The 19,849-nt window shown below is 42.3% G+C and overlaps 1 protein-coding gene across 2 annotated transcripts in view; it reads left to right on the top strand.

Annotated features, from left to right (window-relative positions):
* The window catches only part of LOC124141157, a 64,068-nt gene extending 44,438 nt beyond the window's left edge, over positions 1 to 19,630 (top strand). For both annotated transcript variants that reach the window (XM_046509073.2, XM_046509072.2), the window contains 16 exons: positions 1,427 to 1,546; positions 2,562 to 2,667; positions 3,147 to 3,217; positions 3,906 to 4,154; positions 4,828 to 5,212; positions 5,808 to 6,055; positions 7,138 to 7,365; positions 7,827 to 7,928; positions 8,683 to 8,798; positions 9,819 to 9,984; positions 11,007 to 11,282; positions 12,427 to 12,912; positions 13,375 to 13,507; positions 14,402 to 14,658; positions 15,235 to 15,406; positions 17,091 to 19,630. In XM_046509073.2, the coding sequence (XP_046365029.2) occupies positions 1,427 to 1,546; positions 2,562 to 2,667; positions 3,147 to 3,217; positions 3,906 to 4,154; positions 4,828 to 5,212; positions 5,808 to 6,055; positions 7,138 to 7,365; positions 7,827 to 7,928; positions 8,683 to 8,798; positions 9,819 to 9,984; positions 11,007 to 11,282; positions 12,427 to 12,912; positions 13,375 to 13,507; positions 14,402 to 14,658; positions 15,235 to 15,406; positions 17,091 to 18,514 (4,539 nt within the window). In that variant the 3' untranslated portion in view covers positions 18,515 to 19,630. The remainder of the gene's footprint in view (positions 1 to 1,426; positions 1,547 to 2,561; positions 2,668 to 3,146; positions 3,218 to 3,905; positions 4,155 to 4,827; positions 5,213 to 5,807; positions 6,056 to 7,137; positions 7,366 to 7,826; positions 7,929 to 8,682; positions 8,799 to 9,818; positions 9,985 to 11,006; positions 11,283 to 12,426; positions 12,913 to 13,374; positions 13,508 to 14,401; positions 14,659 to 15,234; positions 15,407 to 17,090) is intronic.
* The last annotated feature ends 219 nt before the right edge of the window (positions 19,631 to 19,849 follow it).

Raw genomic sequence — 19,849 nt, 5'->3', positions numbered from 1 at the left:
GAGTAGATCAATACAATTGTTCATTTAGAGCCTCCTCGTCATGTCGAAAACCAGGATTCGATTCTTAACATAGGTACAATGCGTGAAGCCACACACATTGCTGGAATACTGTTAAAATCCACGCCAACGTTCAAACCACACGCACTCTTAAATGTCGAGCAGCAATTAAGATGTTCAATTGTAGAAATCATTATGATTAGAATATGTAAAATAAGACACTTTGTCTCAGTTGTATGAATTAAGCTAGCTTATAACCTTTAAGCACCGAAGCTTGATATCAGTTTTTGCGAGTTAAAATTAAAAATTCGATACATGTTATTACAATGGTTGAATGTTCAATAAATACCAGCTCATGTTGGTTTGCCCTCATCCAGCCATTGCGCAGAATAACATATATGATTTTGTTAATCAGAGATGATAAATAATGTTCAAAGATGTTGTGTGCTATTGATCGGAGCGAGAAACTTTATCTCCATGTGATGAGGCTCTTCTGTCTTCATTAACACGCGGGGGCACGGGTGACCCAGTCGTCTAAGGCGCAGCGATTCACCGTGCAGAGTTGCGTCCCTTGGACACGCCAGAAACCTATGATTGTGGGTTCGAATCCCGGTTCGCCCCGATTATGTTTCTAGGTTTGTCGGCACCATGCCCGTGCTCGTGGGTTTCACAGAAGTGGTAAACGTCTGAGATATAACTGGAATACTGTTAAAAGCGGCGTTAAACCCAACTCTTTCACTCACTCATTAACACGCAGAGTGTAAGGTTAAGCATATTTAGATTTTAGTCATGTGCAAGAGTGCGAGGTTATCGCGCAGGTGGGAAGGGAGAGAATCGAGAATCAGATATTTGTGTTACGTTACATATTATTTGTTGGAATTATCGCCCCTGTTCCCTACAGGTGCAACTAATCTATATGTTATTCGCACGGTAGTGAGATGCGCTACCTTCAGTGTCCTTATGAAGTCAATGTAATTTGTATTCTTGTTGAAAACAATGTTTCTAATCCCAGTTCCCACTGATTATGTTTCTAGGTTTGTCAGCACCATACTCGTGAATTTCACAAAAGTGGTAAACGTCTAAAACCCGCATGACTTCTGACGTTTCTCCCACATCAAGTTGGCATGCCGTGGTATGACTGAAATACTGTTCAGATCGGCGTTAAACCAAATTTACTCTCACTGAAAGAATGACATTGTATATGTGTGAAGGTCAAATACAGCAAAGTAGAACTTACTGGGGTAGTGTCCTTTTTATGCATGTCCCTCACCTTTAATGCATTCATATATGGTTGAGTTTTTCTACGTAAATCAACCAGGCCCTGTTTATCGCAGGACGTATTATAGTTCTACGGTGTTTAGAGGTGTGAAGCTTGTGTTGGATTTACCTCTGTTTGAATGTTTTCAACGTTGTGCATTGCTGTTCCCAGCTCGTGACCCTTTCTAAGACGGAAGAGATAGCGAAGGAACTCGAAAGTATGATTGCCTCAGCGGAAGTCATCAAGGCAGTTGGCATTGCACTCCTAACAACGACGTTAGATGCCGTCACGGTAGGCGTAGCAAATAAACATGCTTATTTACGTATTGTTTGACGCTCTCAAAGTATTATCGATTTATTTCCGACGTTGCAAGTGTTACCTAACTATATGAACACAAGTTATTAAAAGAGAGTAAGGCCGGTCGGATCGCAGTTCCAGTTCATTCTTTTCATGAGTTGTGTGATTCAAATCACTGCAGTTAATAAGGATGATGACAGGGAAACAGTAGGTCATGGATCATAGAGACGCCCCATTAAGAGTGCAAATAGTCTCCATATTAAGATTGCAAATAGGCAGTATGCCACGGAGCATAGTCTCCCTATCAAGATTCTAAATAGGCAGTATGCCACGGAGCATAGTCTCCCTATTAAGATTGCAAATAGGCAGTATGCCACGGAGCATAGTCTCCCTATCAAGATTCTAAATAGGCAGTATGCCACGGAGCATAGTCTCCATATCAAGATTCTAAATAGGCAGTATGCCACGGAGCATAGTCTCCCTATCAAGATTCTAAATAGGCAGTATGCCACGGAGCATAGTCTCCATATCAAGATTCTAAATAGGCAGTATGCCACGGAGCATAGTCTCCATATCAAGATTGCAAATAGGCAGTATGCCACGGAGCATAGTCTCCATATCAAGATTGCAAATAGGCAGTATGCCACGGAGCATAGTCTCCCTATTAAGATTGCAAATAGGCAGTATGTCACGGAGCACAGTCTCCATATCAAGATTCTAAATAGGCAGTATGCCACGGAGCATAGTCTCCATATCAAGATTGCAAATAGGCAGTATGCCACGGAGCATAGTCTCCCTATTAAGATTGCAAATAGGCAGTATGTCACGGAGCACAGTCTCCCTACCACGTCTAGGCTACGAGTGAGCATAAGCAGTATGCCATGGAGCAAGTCTTTCTACAACGTCTTGAGTGAGCATATACAGGTCATGGAGCATAGTCTTCCTTTTATCCACTTTTTATTGCCTGTACTCTGCAATAATAAGTAAAGTGTAACTCCATTGTTTTCAGTCCATCGATGTAAACGAGGAATATCCAACACTCACTGATATTTCTAATGCAAAGAAATCTGACAAGTACCCTATCTATGACACGGATCTCGAGTCCTCCGATCCAAGTAAGATTTACAAATTATTTACCATAACTCTTTTCTGTTTATATCACATATTGAATTCACAATTGCACATTAATCGGGATAGTCAGTCTAGTGGTTAAAACGTTCACTCGTCAAACCGAAGACCCTGGTTACAATGTATGAATCTCATTTTTGTATCCCAAACTGTGATATGGCTGGAATATTGCTAAAGGCTGCTTTAAAACCAAAAACACTTACATTCAACAACCACCCGGCGAATCCAGGATTTTTAATAGAGGGTGATGGGTTGGGGTTGATGCACTGTGGCCAAATCCAAATGTGAATAAAACGACACGAGGGCTGACACATGTACAGGCTTACATGAGGCCCGAAAACGGGGCATTGTACCCCTGTAGCCACACCCTGCTAGAGTGCAGATCATTCATATCAATCGGGGTTTTTCATTTAAACCAACGTACGTCAGAAAATGACACAGCATTGATTGTTGTTCCTCTATGCAGGTGTCATTGGTTCTGCCGACCCATTCAAGCAACACGCCAAGAACGTGCACGCAGTGGAACAGGAGGAGGTGGTAAGTGGCACCTTGTCTCACACACATGTATTCACACACAACACACAACACACAACACACACACACACAAACACATATTGATTTCACGTCAACTTACTCCCATCCGTACAAATAGGCATGTGTGCGGATGGCACACAAATACCTTTTTTTTATCTCGTCAGTTCGTAATGTAATAAAAAATATATTTCAAATCACTGCAGCATGCATGTCTATTTTTAATTGATCAGACGTAATATCTAAAAACTGCAGCCTTTAAATAAAACAGTTGTAAGTCTGAAAATGGCCCATTTCTGGTGTCCCCAACCGTGATATTGCTGGGATATTCCTAAAAGCGGCGTAAAACCATACTCACTCACTCACTAACTATAAATAGGTCAAAATGTTTGATGCCATTTATCTCTGTAATAGATATGAATTGAAGCTTATGAATTCTATGTAGTCCTCAGATACTGTAGGTTTAAAATATGAAGAAGTCAAAATTTGATTTTGCACCCATTAGGTCCCTTAACTAATGGCTGGTCACATATGTTGTCCATATGTAACAGGTGAATCTGTATGGAAGAATACTAGTGTAACCAAAGGTATGGAAACAACCTTACGTCATCCAACGTTACGTCATCCAACGTTACGTCATCCAACGTTACGTCTACAGTAAAATGTACCCAACGTGTTGTTTTGGACCTTGCAGCAATCAGGCAACTCTGGCAACGTAAAACAGATCCGCGATGTCGTAATGAAGAAAATGGCGCAGACTCTCACCCCCGGGGAGCGACTCGACTTCAGTACCCCCGCCGTCGTCGGCACCATCAGCCATGTTGACGTTGGCGAAACCGGAGGCGCCATTATCGACATGCCGCTCACAAGAACATCTCTAGCCTTACCAGCTTCCAACATCTTCGGGAACCTTCTCGGAGAGAACGACACTGCTGTCGTATCGGTGAGACATGGAATCTTCAACATAAGGACGACAATCCCCATGCACATGTCTATGAGGGAGGAAGGAGGTCCAAAGTCAGGGATTTTATTGAAAAACATAAATTGTTCCCGAAAAGTCTTGAAAAAATAATTATGCTTCCGACTGTTAAAAAAAGGAAATTGCATGCTACAAAAAATACATTGTTGCAAGGTGATTTTCTTTTTTAAAAAACTCGGACTCAAAGTTTTAATTGAAAAAATATCTGTTTTTTTAGCTGAAGCTTAAAACATATCTAATCTCGATACAAGAACCCAGGCCCCATATGTATTGTTTTTAATTGCGAGCTCAAACATTTTTGTTTCGTCCGGTAAAAAACAAATTTTATCAGTTTAATTGTTACGATTTTCCGAAACTTAACGAAAAAGTTTTCTTTCCTTTCATTAACTATGCTACTTTGGTTCTCTTCTGGCGAAAATAGTTCTGATGGCCTAGCTATTCACACACACACTGCTCTTCAATCTTTATTTCAAGTACTGAAAAGGCCATAGGCCTAAAGTACATATATAGCTATTAAGGAATATATAATTCCAAATGGCCAATCTTATTTTTGTACACATAATGAGTTTGGATGCTACGGTAAAGGCATACTTATAAAAGTTATAGTACAGCTACATTTATTACATCATATTTGCAGGCAATGGCTACCAAGAGAGACATCAACACATACGCCGACTCTACATCCAGTCTTGGACCAGACACACAGTACCTGACCGTGGAGTTTTTGTCACAGAACGGATCCGTGATCCCTGTTCAGAACACTCCCGAACCTATCAAGATCATCATTGCACATTCCTCTAGTGGCCCTATCAACTACACGGAGTCCGAACTACACATTGCAAATTGGAACAACCTCTACTACACGAAGGTGAACCTCACCGGCGACGACTCTTCCATCCACGTGGACGTGCAGGACCTTGCCGATCCCGACATCCAAGTTCTCCTCGTTGTCAAGATGGGGGAGTTATCTAACATAGAAAAAGGAATATGTGATGACGTTGCTTTCATACCAAAGACTCTCGGTAATTTACACATCTGCTTCTGCTTTTTCGTTGTAATGTAGCATATCTATGAAATAACTAGATCTTTTCAAATACATTTGTAACAATTCATCATGGATGGACAAACAGCACGCCGTGTTGACTTGGGAACATGTTATTTGGTCTTTATTGTACAAGTTTTTATGTACGGGGGTGTAGAGAGTTTGGTTTTCCAGTTCACTAACAATTATGGCAACTGGGTCAATCAATGTTAGTACATCGTCACAGAAAATGTTCTGTGGCGTCACGAACAAGGGATGCCATCTTCAATTTCCTGTACTTATGTATATTCGCGTTGCGGTCCGTTCACAAAAGGTCATTTTATGTCACATTTTTCATGCCCCCAAAGACATGTAACATTTTTTTTCATGACATCCCCTCATCTCCCTATAATAAATGACAGGTCTCAAATTACTGTTCAAATACAAAAAAAAATTCATGCCTCATTTTTCGGGCCCCAACTGCTTTGGTCGCCGCCTGGCCTAGATTCCATTATTTACAGGCCGCTGGGCATATTTCTGATGGCGCCATAAAACAACATTCCTTCACTTACGCCTAATTTCTCTTTATCCTGCAGCACCCCCAAGAATCATGTCTTATACAATGGACAATCGAAAGGTCAAGAAGTTCACGGGCACCGTATGGCTAGGTTTCCGACCTGTCCCTAAAGGGTTTGACTCAAGCACCATCACATCCTGCGCTGACCTGAACAAACTAGACCTGAACTCCACCCACCCCGACCTCCAGCTTGGCGTCTACACCTTCACCAGCGGCTGTTACTTCTTCGATGAGACCACCAAGCAGTGGTCATCAGATGGATGTTACGTAAGTGGGAAGACTTGAGCCTCAGATATTGTTTGTTTGTTTGTGTGTGTGTTTGTTTGTTTGTTTGTTTGTTGTTTAACGCCGCACTCAGCGATATTCCAGCTATATGACGGCGGTCTGTAAATAATCGAGTCAGGACCAGATAATCCAGTGATTGATGTCATGAGCATCGTTCCACATAATTGGAATACGATGACATGCATCAACCAAGTCAGCGAGCCTGACCACCCGATCCCGTTAGTAGCCTCTTAGGACAAGTATAGTCGCCTTTTACGGAAAGCATGGGTTGCTGAAGGCCTATTCTACCCCGGATCTGGTTTGCTGAAGGCCTATTCTACCCCGGATCTTCACGGGATTGCATCAGATATTAAAGACATTGAAGCATCGGCGTTAAAAATAGTCTGTTTCTTGAAAGGGGTGGCTAAAAGACAAATGACCAAAGACTCTACAAAATGCAACCATAAGGTAACGTTGTAGTGGCATACACTGGTGGTTAAAGCATTTAGCTGGCTCATGATCACCAAGCTGAAGATTCGGATTCGAATTTGATTCGGATTCGAATTTGATTCCCGCAACGAGTGAGGTCAGTATTCGTGTATGGTCTTGAATATTGCTAAAAGCAGGGAAAGACAAACTCAATGACCCTCGCCGCCTCACACAAACACAAAAAAACCTGTTCCTTTTCAAACATTTAGGTTAAAGGACAAACCAAAACCATCCATCTTAATAAGAACTCGAGCTGGCCATTGGTCTGAAGGACGACAACCCGTTTGCCTTTCGAGGATGCATTGTTGTGTGTCTGAATCAAAGATTCGGCCATTAATATTTAATATGACTATCGGCCCGTTAGTAGTTATTTCCGTTCATTTATGTGCAACGAAGACTTGGAAAATGAAAAATATCATATTGTAGTAAGTACTTCAGTTTTGCTTTGCTAGTCGTCACGGCTTTCGGTGTTTGCACACTACACATGCGATCGATGGCTCCCGTGTAGACAACTGGTAGGTTACATTAAGGTTACCCAATCATACATGTCCTCTGTGACAACACAACGCCTTGTTTTATGACATAATCTTCATCAGGTCGGAGATGAAACCAACTACAACGAAACCGTCTGTTACTGCAACCACTTGACGACATTCGGAGGCGGCTGGGCTGTAGCCCCCAACACCATCGACTGGAACTTCGTCTTCGCCAACGCCGACTTCTACAAGAACCCCACCATCTACATCACAGAGATGGTGATATGCGTGCTCTATCTGCTCGCTGTCGTCTGGGCCAGGAGAAAGGACCGAAAGGATCTCGAAAGGGTAAGCACTGTTCCATTGTGAACCTTTCAATGTTCAAAAATGTAACATGAAAGAAAATAACTATCCCTATTATTTTTGTAAATTGGAACTGTTGGGATCAATACTTAAGTTAACGTGACTGTTCCACTAGTTTATTGAAAAACGTAATTGACACTCGTCATGTACGGGATGCACGAGGTCTTGTTTTCCCGGAATTAAAAAGAGATTAATTCGAAATCTACACGTGCAAGTTGTGCCCTCTGACCTCCGTGGCGCACGTGCTGGGGGCTGCTTGTGACGTCAGAAGCTAAACAAAAAATAACATAGACTATTCATATAAATATGTCGTTGGTTTGGCCGTGGTAAACATCAACGATCGCAACCTTTGTCATTAAAACCACAGGCCGTGATATTACGTCAATGTTATTCCTGCGTGAACATATCTTTGGTACAGCCCTGTACGTACATCCGTTCTATTTCAGCTTGGACTTACGCCTTTGAAAGACAACGATAGTCGTGACAAATACTACTACGAAGTCATTGTCGTGACGGGCATGCGCAGAAATGCTGGAACTGACTCAAAGGTACTCGTTCGTTTTCTCTCAGGAGACTACGTGTATACTACTCAAAGTATGTTAAAGATCACCCGATTATTTCATATAAATTACTAGTTATTCTGAAAGAATCGGATGTTATTTAACTTCTTTTGCGTAGTATATGTCTATGTCTCGTCAAGACAATACTCCACGACTCCCTTATTATCTAGCTATGGACGTTGTAAATAGTGCCTAATATGTAATTGAGACATTACATCAGTGTAATCATGTATTGCTAGACATAAACACATAAACGTTGACCCACAGTTTTGATCACATGATGCAAACTCCCGGGACTGCAATTGTCCCTCTCTTCGAGTGCCAGAGACGGCCTTTCTAGCATATTCTTCAAGTGACTACAACCGCCTCCGTGGTCTTGTGGTAGAGCGTCCGCCCGGAGAGCGGAAGGTCCGGGGTTCGATCCCCGGCCGCGTCATACCAAAAGACGTTAAAAGATGGTACTTGTTGTTACCCTGTCTGGCGCTCGGCATTAAGGGGCTAAAACGAGGAATGGTCGGCTCGGAGTCAGTATACTGAGTGGGGTATTCATGTTAAACTGCGACATGGTATCTCAGTGAGCTAGCACTATAAATCGGCATCAGTCCGGACTAGTACAAGCAGCCACACAAACACACACACGTACATGCACGTCGCTATATAAGTGCAATAGTCTTGGACGCGACGTTAAACCCCATTTCACCTCACCTCAAGTGGCTACAGTGTCCCATGTGGTATATTTCAGGTGTTCCTCATCTTGTCCGGTGAGAATGACGAAACCGATGTGCGCATGCTCGGTGACGACAAACGGAAGGTCTTCCGGCGAGGGAACGTTGATGCCTTCTTGATGACTGTGCCAGAGTTAGTATAGTTAAATTGAAATATACCACTCAAAAGAAGTTAAGGACCACCTTGTTCTTTCATTTTATCATAGTTAAACGTTTAGTTCAGTTAGTCGGGGTTAACTGTGTTTTGAACAATATTTAAAACACATCACCATGTGGGAGGAAAGCTGAATGTGACGCAAGACGTGCACGTGATCACATAACCACTTTGAGTAGAGCCGAATGTGGTCTGTCACGCCATTAGTGTTGACTTACATATAGTTCGCTCGGGTAAATCAACGAGATTTGAACTCTACAGTAAACAGAGACTGTCAGTTGAAGACCTCGTGGTCTGGGAGTCACAATGGCTGCCAAGATGGGTTACCGACTTGCATAATATATATTATGGCGTTTGTCGTGTCTAATACTGTCGACCACTAGATTGTTCGCCTAGGCTTGACTACAGCGCCGTTAAACAATCTTCAATATGCAAACAAGTATATCCATGTTGTTGTGAGATACCCCCGTGAAGATCCGAGTTAGAATTGGTCTTCAGCAACTCATGCCTCGTAACTCAAGACTATTGTGATCGGGTGGTCAGGCTCGGTAACTTGGTTGATGCATGTATTAGCACATATTAACGCATTAGTAACAACGAATTATTTGTTCAATCTTAAAGAAAGTCATCGAGATATGCTCAAAGGCTGGGAGACTTTATGTAACACGTGACCTGAAAGGTTCACAATGGGGTTCCCTTTCTACACCATTTTTATAACTTCCAGTTAAGGATTATGTCCAACAAACGCCAATGGTGCTACAAATAGTATCCTCTTTAAGATCCGGGTTAGAATTGGCCTTCAGTAACCCATGCTTCGTAACACACGACTAATGCGATCGGGTGGTTAGGCTCGCTGACTCGGTTGATGCATGTCATCGTATCCCAATTTCGTAGACCGATGCTCATGATGTCATCACTGGATTGTCAGGTCCAGAGTCGACCATTTATTTATTTGTAGATCTTCATATTAAGTAATGTCTTGTAATGTTCCACTCCCAGGCCCCTCGGTCCTCTGAACTACGCCCGTGTGTGGCACGACAACTCCGGCAAAGGCAAGTTCGGGTCGTGGTACCTCAAGTACCTCATTGTCAGAGACGTGCAGACCGAGCAGAAGTTCGTCTTCATCTGTAACAGATGGTTCGCTGTCGAGGAGGACGATGGACAGGTGTGATTTGTTAAAAGAATTCAGACGTTATGTATTCCTCATTCGGAAATGATTGTATTGATTAAATTGTTGCCTTCAAGAAGTGTACACTCCAGTAGAGTATTAATGTAATAGTTACTGAACCAGTTAAAGATGTTTCTCAAATAACGAATTTACAATAACAAGGTATAATATTCCTTATGATGTATCTGTACCTAAGTAGTAACTGAGTTCCAGTCGGACAAGGATGAGTGATATGAATGCAAAACTTCTAGTTCACAATAGGCAGCGTGGGGTATGTTCTCCCAAACGGAGAAGAGAAAGGAATTTCAATGCACGTTGATTCATTGATCTGAATAATATTGTCCATCTTCCCGAGGCAAGGAAGTTAACTGGCTGTAAACGCCCAGTTTCCACCCACCGGCAAGTTTCCACCCTTGCCGAAGTGGGCTGGTATTTCTGGGCACGATCGTAGCGCCACCAGCGTCTATTACGAGTTATGTCCCTTCTATGTCCCAATGTTCTATGCCAATCAGTTTACACCTCTCATATCACTTGCATTTGCTTCAAACACAATGGCGGTGCCAAGTCAGGACGATCTGATCGATTATCAAGATATAATTGTAATAAAACGGGTCTTACTTCGCAAAGTGCATTAAATCACGAGAGCACAATGATTAAAAACATGAACGATTTGGAACATATCTGTTGACGCCGAATTGACTGTACACATGCTTTGCAAATCCTGCAATCTACACGGTATTTTACGAACTGGATATCGATTTCGTTAGGCGATTTTGACTGGACTATGCATATACTCCATAATTCCAGCCAAGTTCCGCAAGGGTGGAAACTGGACTTTTATAGTCAGATAGTTCGTTAATTCCCTTGCCTCGGGAAGATGAATATTGTCATATATACCTTTGAACATGCCGTTATGTATGTTTATTATCATCAAAGTAGTAGTGATAATACTGTTGTTGTTGTTGTTGTTATTATTATTGATTATATAATGACGGTTTCTTTTCTCGATCACTGTGCAGGTTGACCGCGTGATCCCCGTGGCTGGACTTGCCCAGATGACGGAGTTCGGGCACCTGTTCTCGGAGAGAAGCAAGAAGAACCTTGTTGATGGTCACCTGTGGTTCTCGGTTGTCGCCCGACCCCCTCAGAGTCGCTTCACCCGTGTCCAGAGAGTGTCCTGCTGCCTGTGTCTCCTGTTTGCCACCATGCTGTCCAACGCCATGTTCTACGGCCTGGCCGATGACCAGCCGGGAACAGCCTTCACATTTGGTCCGTTTGCCCTCAGTCCCCAGCAGGTACGTGACAACTGAGTGAACTTTTCATGCATTACAGCAGCGCAACATTCAACTTAGCTGTCACATGTTTCCCTTTCATGCATATTGCTGTCACACATATTCCTGTCATACATATTGATGCAGCACATATTGCTGTCATATATATTGCTGCAGCACATATTGCTGTCATATATATTGCTGTCTTACATATTGCTGTCACACATATTGCTGTCATACATATTCCTGTCATACATATTGCTGTCATACATATTCCTGTCATACATGTTGCTGTCATACATATTGCTGTCATACATATTGCTGTCATACATATTCCTGTCATACATATTGATGCAGCACATATTGCTGTCATATATATTGCTGTCATATATATTGCTGCAGCACATATTGCTGTCATATATATTGCTGTCATACATATTGCTGCAGCACATATTGCTGTCATACATATTCCTGTCATACATATTGCTGCAGCACATATTGCTGTCATACATATTCCTGTCATACATATTGCTGCAGCACATATTGCTGTCATATATATTGCTGCAGCACATATTGCTATCATATATATTGCTGCAGCACATATTGCTGTCACACATAATGCTGTAATAATATTGCTTTCAAACATATTGCTGTCACACATATTGCTGTCATACATATTGCTGTCATATATATTGCTGCCACATATATTACTGTCACACATATTGCTGTCATAATATTGCTTTCACACATATTGCTGTCTCACATATTGCTGTCATATATATTGCTGCCATATATATTACTGTCACACATATTGCTGTCATACATATTGCTGTCACACATATTGCTGTCATACATAGTGCTGTCATATATATTGCTGCCACATATATTACTGTCACACATATTGCTGTCATAATATAATTGCTTTCACACATATTGCTGTCTCACATATTGCTGTCATATATATTGCTGCCATATATATTACTGTCACAAACATTGCTGTCACACATATCGCGCGGTCATACATGTACATATTGCTTTCGCGTATAAACCTCACAGTTGATAACAATATACTCCAGGTGTACATATATACTACCAGATTGACATTCTTCTCATTTCATTATGATTCATGAGACACGATTCCATGCATTATCAATCTTTATCCTTTCAGATCTACATAGGTATCATCAGCAACCTAATCGTGTTCCCGGCCAACTTCATCGTCATCACACTGTTCCGTAAGTCAAAGGCCAGAAAGATGAGGCCATCCCGTCTGGAGGAAGCCCTGAAACAGATGCCAAATAGAACATCTGCTTCAATGACCGATGTGAAGCCCGAGGTAGCTGGAATCTGGTCGATGGGAGGAAGAGCAAGCAGCCAGGCGAAAACTCGGCCGGAGAGCTCCTTCTCACAGTCGGAATTCAGACCTCACAGTGGGATGTCCCAGAGTTCGGAAAAGAAGAAGAAAAAGAAGAAGTTTGAGTTCCCATGGTGGTGTCGTATCGTTGGGTGGATCTTGCTTTGGACTCTCACTGGCGTGTCGGTTGCTTTTGTCACCTTCTATGGCATCATGTTCCAGGACGAGAAATGCAAGAAATGGATTACTTCCATGCTGGTTTCCTTTTTCACATCCATCTTCGTGACTCAACCAATCAAGGTTTGTAAAAGTATAAGTACATGGATGTGAGCGAGTAACACCGATTTTAACAGTATCACAGTTACATCGCGGCTTGTCATTTTGGAAGGAGGGACGGTCGGGTAACCTAGTGGTTAAAGCGTTCGATTCCCGACATGGGTACAATGTGTGAAGCATATTTCGTGTGTCACCCGCCGTGATATTGCTGGAATATTGCTAAAAGCGGCGTAAAACCATACTCATTCACTCATTTGTGGGAGGTCATTTTTGCAGTGGGCGTTCAACACAATCGGGATGGTGGTAACAAACCAAGAATACAAATTTGGGATTCGAATAAGGTGTAAATAATGATTGTTTTATAAATCATTCAGAAAATACATTTCATCAGTTATTCTACAAATGATACAAAATGTTCCATTACCAAATTAACTGACTGCTTTCAAAGTATCTAATCTGTTATATATTTTTTCTCTTCTTTCATAGGTGTTCCTGACCGCCATCATCTTCTCGCTGATCTGGAAGAACCCTGGGGAGGGTGAAGACGACAAGCCTGAGGATGAGGAGGAGCCGAAGCTGGAATATGATGAGGAGTACCTCCATGCAGGCGCTGAAACTGGTGAGTTAAACACCTGGCCCCACTTGCACGAACTGATCTTACTTCTAAAACTATTGTCCGCTCGTCACGCCGAAGACCCGGGTTTGATTCCCGACATGGGTTCAATATGTGAAGCTCATGTGTCCCCCGCCGTGATATTGCTGGAATATTGCTAAAAGCGGCGCAAAACCATACTCACTCAGTCTAAGACTACTGTAACGCCTGTAGGGAATAGACTTGTACATGCAGTTATAGCTATGTGGTCACTGTGCAAAAGGACCAGTGCTCCATTTCACAACGCAATCTTTCGCGCTACGACCATCGTCAGCGTTATAGAACGGGAGTGATCCATTCATATAATGTTAACCCCAATTTACCTTTTACGCCCGATGGAATCTCTTTTAGCGGATAATCGAGACTGGTTATTCTCTTGCGTTGACGTTTTATATTTAGGACATTCCTAGCGCTAAGATCGCTTTGTGGAACGGCATCCTTGTAATTTCGGGACCACGTTTCACAAAGAAACCCTGGTTTTGGTTACAGCATTAACGTTTCGACAGTCGTAGTGATGATATTGCATTTTGAAACTGGGCCCTGGTCTTTTCTTGGAACCTTTGGTCTACTTAACATAAGCTCATAATAGTCCTAGCATTACATTTGAATAGAGAACTAGGTCCGGGAAACTTTAGGCATTAATACGGATCGACTGATGTACGGATGAAATACACTATATACAATTGCAAGATTTCATTTTTCAATCATTGTGCAGGTTGACCCGCGTCCAAATGTAACGGCGTAAGTGAGGCATAGTTTCAGTTTAACAATGATTAAAAAACAAAATTTGACATCAAAAGTACTGAAAGTTACATTTGCACGAAATAACAATTTTATTTATGTTTTCTTTTCTCTGTCCAGGAGGATTCGGAGCAGCTCGCCCACGAAAGATTGGATACAAACCGCCAGATCCGGAGGAACTTGAGAGGGCAAGGAAACAGAGGTTGAATGAGATCAAGATGTGGGAAATCGTCAGAGAGCTTGTCTTCTATTCCTTCTTCCTGTGGATTCTGATGGTCATAAGTTACCGAGGCAGGAACCCCAACAGTTATATCTACAAGGACACCCTGGAGAAGATGATCATCAAGAACAATCACACTTTGCAATGGTTTACCAAGGTATGACCGTAGAGCTCGAAGCAATAAAGTGGGTTTGGTTTCACGCGACGTTTCCCATTATCCCAGTCATTGGGGCTTGGGGCACCACGAATAGGGGGTTCTGGAAACGTGAGCGAGTTGATGTTGTTTTATGCCGCTGTCCACAAGACCATTACCATATCTGCCTGTAATAACCAGGGGTGGTCGGGTAGCCTAGTGGTTAAAGCGTTTGCTCGTCACACCGAAGAACCGGGTTCGATTCCCGACATGGGTACAATGCGTGAAGCCTAATTATGGTGTCCCCCGCCGTGATATTGCTGGAATATTGCTAAAAGCGGCGTCAAACCATACTCACTCACTCACTGTTATACCCAGGCAGACCAGTATTTGATTGCACGAACAGCCGTCAATGTAAGAAGACACACCATGGGCCAGCTCAATTGTGACCAATCGACTCGTGAAGAGTTCTCGGGGCTAGTTTTTTTCGGACCCGGAATACGTTTGGAAAAAAGCATATATTCTGTACTTGTACCCTTCTAGTCCACACACGTTACTCTTGTGATTTTCAATGTTTGTAAAGGAATAATTCTTTGTCAGATACACAACGCTGAGGAGTACTGGAAATGGGCCCGGAGCGGCATGGTGAACGCGGTGCGCGCCAGCAGCTACTACAACAAGGACCCTCCGCTCATGCTGCGAGGATTCATAGGCGACAAGGTGTCGAGGATGATGGGCTTTGCCACCATGAGACAACTCAGAGTTGAACCAGGTCAGACCTTATGACCTAGGTCTTAGACCTAAACGACCTATGAAGATACGGGGTAGAATAGATCTTCAGCAACCAATGCTTGCCGTAAAAGGCGACTATGCTTGTCGTAGGATGCGTGGATCGATGCTCATGATGTCAATCACTGGATTGTCTGGTCCAGAATCGTTTATTAACAGACCGCCGTCATATAGCTGGAATATTTCTGAGTGCGGCGTTAAACAACACAGAAACAAAACTGACGCTTATCCTATAAAACATCCCCTGATATCGCGTTGTGGCCCTATAGATATGGGATTCCAGCGTCTGCCCATCTGGTCTTCCTTATATTATCACAATCCATCTTCACTCATCCGCTATGTGTTTAGGTGCTTCAGTTTATTATTAATAAACCATTAGAGCCGGGATTTTCGGTTTCTATGGAAACAAGATTAACCATACTGATACAAGGTGATTTTTTCACGAACATGAACTCAAGAAAACACTGCTTGAAATGGTGTAACTGAATCAATAACTGTGCTCGTGCTTTGTTTTTATTTCTCGGCCTATTCTCAACCTTCGCACATTTTAAAACAGAAGGTGGCTTTTCAGGGCAAGCATTTTGAGATTTCTTCTTGTTTTGATTTCAATTCCAATAATAAGTGTACATTAGAGGATGATTCTCTGGACTGATGATTTGTTGCATGCAGTTTGCTAGTCAATTGTTTGGTCAAAATCATCGACTTTACTATCAATGTTTGCTCAATGATGCATTCATGTGATCACAGTTGACTTCGCTGTGCAAAGTTGCGTCCCTTGGGCATGCCAGGAACCTATGATTGTGGGTTCGAATCCCGGTTCGATCCTATTATGTTTCTAGCTTTGTCAGCACCATACCCGTGCTCGTGGGTTTCACCGAAGTGGTAAACGTCTGAGACCTGCATCACTTCGGGCTCTCCTCCCAAATTAAGCTGACACGCCGTAATATAACTGGAATAATGTTAAAATCGGCGTTAAACCCCACTCACTCACTCAATTATATACTCGTGAATCTTTCACTCGCCATCACCCATAGCTGCAGCGGTGTATTTGACCATCGTCCAACATCGATATATCTTTCTTAAACAACCAATAAACCACTATTTAAGAAGGTTTCGTGTTTCGTGTTTTAAGGAGTTCTGATAAAATTATCTACAGTTTAACCATTTCGATTGGTTATGAAACACATTTCATACGAAACGTAATCACTATGCAAACACTGCTTTTGAAATATTCAAAATAATTTATTTTTCAATAACATTTCGTACTGACGGGAATATGGGTAATTGTGTCTTGTTAAGTATACCATAACCTATTAACTGAAATGTGTCCACTTTCTATATGAATGGACCCGTGAAGATCCGGGGTAGAATAAGTCATCAGCAACCCATGCTTGCCGTAGAAGGCGACTATGCTTGTCGTAAAAGGCGACCAACGGAATCGGGTGGTCAGGCTCGCTGATTTGGTTGATGCATGTCATAGTATCTCATTTGCGTGGGTCGATGCTCATGATATTAATCAATGGATTGTCTGGTCCAGACTCGATTATTAACAGACCGCCGTCATATAGCTGGAATATTGCTAAGTGCGGCGTTAAACAACAAATCAATCTATGTGAATGAAATGCACTTACCTTCTGTATTTAAGCAAATATGTGCCCGTGTTGCAGGTTTATGCGAGACAATCGACGTGATGCAGACAGTCATTACCGAGTGTAACGAGGCATACTCCCTATTCAGCGAGTCTAAAGGCAGCTTCGCTCCCGACTGGAAACCATTAGGTGTAAACGAAACAGCGAGAATGGAGTACTCGTACAGAACTGCCTCGGACTTGAACGGTTATCCTTACCTGGGCCTACTGGAAGTCTACGGTGGAGGCGGTTATATTGTTGAGCTCAGAGGATCGAAAACCACGCTTGAAAAGAAAATGTTAGAACTTGAGAAGGAAAATTGGATAGATAAATACACCCGCGCTGTATTTGTAGAGTTTACGGTTTACAACCCGCAAGTCAACCTGTTCGCAATCGTTACCATTTTAGCCGAGTTTCAACCAAGTGGTGGTGTCCTGACGTCGTCTCGCTTTGAACCTGCGACGCTGTTGCCGTACATGACGTCGGTGATGCTGTTCCAGATCGTGTGTGAAGTCATCTACTTTATCTTCACGATTGTATTCATTGTCAAGGAGTTCCGTACATTCTTAAAAGAAAGAACAAATTACTTTAAGTCATTTTGGAATCTTGTCGAGATATCGATCATTGTAATGTCGGTTTCGTCTATCGTGGTCTACTTCTACCGGTTGATAGTAACGAATTCCCTCACCAACGAGTTCAAACGTAACCATGGCAACGAATACATGAAGTTCCAATATGCTGGGTACTGGAATGAGATCTTCTCGTACATGATTGGATGGCTGGTCTTCTTTGGCACTCTGAAATTCCTGAAACTGCTGCGCTTTAACAAGAGAATGTCCCTCCTCGCTTCTACCCTCAAGAACGGAGCCCACAGTATCATACACTTCAGTGTGCTCTTCTGGATCATGTTCCTGGCTTTCATGCAGCTGTTCTACCTTACTTTCAAGAACGTCAGCTCTGCCTTCACCACAATGGTCATCGCAGCTGAGTCCGGAATCCTGATGATGATGGGCAAATTTGACATCTACGGAATGCTGATGGTGGAACCAATCCTTACCCAAGTCTACGTCTTCTTCTTTGTCGTGACGTGCACCTTCATCCTCGTCAACATGTTCCTCTCCATCCTCAACGAGACCTTTGCTTCCGTCCGCGTGGACATCAACAAGCAGAACAATGACTACGAGATCGTCACTTTCATGGTGAACCGGTTCAAGAAGTGGACAGGCTTAGGGACCGTAGCAAATGCTCCACCAACCAACGCCACCGACGTAGCCAAGCCGCCCACCGTGGAGGAGTTTCCTGACCGCATCGACCGCCTCCTCAATTCCATTTCCAACGTGTACATGGACGACAACATAGGGGCGCTGCTGGAAAGCAAAGGAGAATCCAAGAAGATGGCAATGAAGAATATGATGAGACCAACTGCCCCTGGCAGCACAAGAGGCGGCCCCAGAATAAATTAACACTAAGTGTGGGCTAAGGCTAGTTCACACACACGCACTCAGTAGTGACTACCGGCCAAACGCTAGTCCAAACAACCACAAGAATGGTCATAGTAATAGCTGCTTTGCCTATACTGTCATACTGACTTGATGTTTAGTTCAGTCCGTGTGTATGCATCGTTTCTTTACGTCCTTCACGTTGAGTTAATAACGATTTGAAATAAGAAGATTCTTGTATAGACTATTACACAAGTACGACGCGGGTATCTCAATAGAAAACAATTCAACATTTATATGATAAACCATTTCGGTGTGATCCAGTATTGCATTTGCCAGTGATTATACAGGCCAGTTCTACACGAGTTCTCTCTCAAGTTTTTGTGTACAATTTACAAGATGACGACTGTTAAAGTCAAAGTTATACCAGTAGCTCACAAACAAAGTCGTTTAATGAAGTTGTAACAGAACATTTTTACACTTCCTATGTGAATCTGATTGTTATTTCAGACTTATTTGAAAATCACCTTTATCTCACGAACATGTCGCAAGTCAAGCCTTATCTCTATTTAATAATTTAAATCGCAATAATTTATCTCTTTTATTAAAGTTACAATGAGATACTCTAGAAACACGTGATGTTTTACTGTTTTATTATGTTGTATTTTCAAGTTTTATTGGTACTTTGTGATAGACTGATGTCACATTAGAACTCCCTGTCATACATCTACACGATAAAATACAATCCCATTGTTCCATGGCCTTCAGAGTCGATGAATTTTTCTCCAAGAAATCTGATTGAATTATTTTATCGATGTTTTCAATTTCGTTTGTAATAACGGTATTTAACAAAACACGGGTTTTGTGAAGTTTTGAAGCTGAAGTATCAGTCACCAGGTTTATATGAAATACGGCTGCTTTCTGACATCCATATTGATTTTTAACCAATTTTTTTATTCATTTACTGTGATTCTGCTGTTTCATCGTCCAGATACTGTGATATTTAAAACTGCTGTTTCATTGATGCAAAACCATTTTCCTTATTGCGTCCGTCCATAGTGATATCTCTGAATAGAGAATTACTCATCTGTTGCATTGTTAAAGGTTATATCGAGTCAATAAAACAGACAGTAGCAGACAGCACGTGTAGTTGTTTTTAATGTGTTTTGTTTGTTTGTTGTTTAACGCCGCACTCAGCAATGTTGAACAATCGAGTCTGGACCCGACAATCCCGTGATTGACATCATGAGAATCGATCTAAGCAGTTGGGATACGATGACATGCATCAACCAAGTCAGCGACAGTGACGACCCGATCCCGTTAGTCTCTATAACGACAAGCATGGGTTGCTGAAACCAA

The sequence above is a fragment of the Haliotis rufescens genome, unplaced genomic scaffold (assembly GCF_023055435.1).
Source record: "Haliotis rufescens isolate VD_foot unplaced genomic scaffold, xgHalRufe1.0.p SCAF_11, whole genome shotgun sequence".
Lineage (NCBI taxonomy): Eukaryota > Metazoa > Mollusca > Gastropoda > Lepetellida > Haliotidae > Haliotis > Haliotis rufescens.
This window is presented reverse-complemented; position numbering and strand designations above follow the sequence as displayed.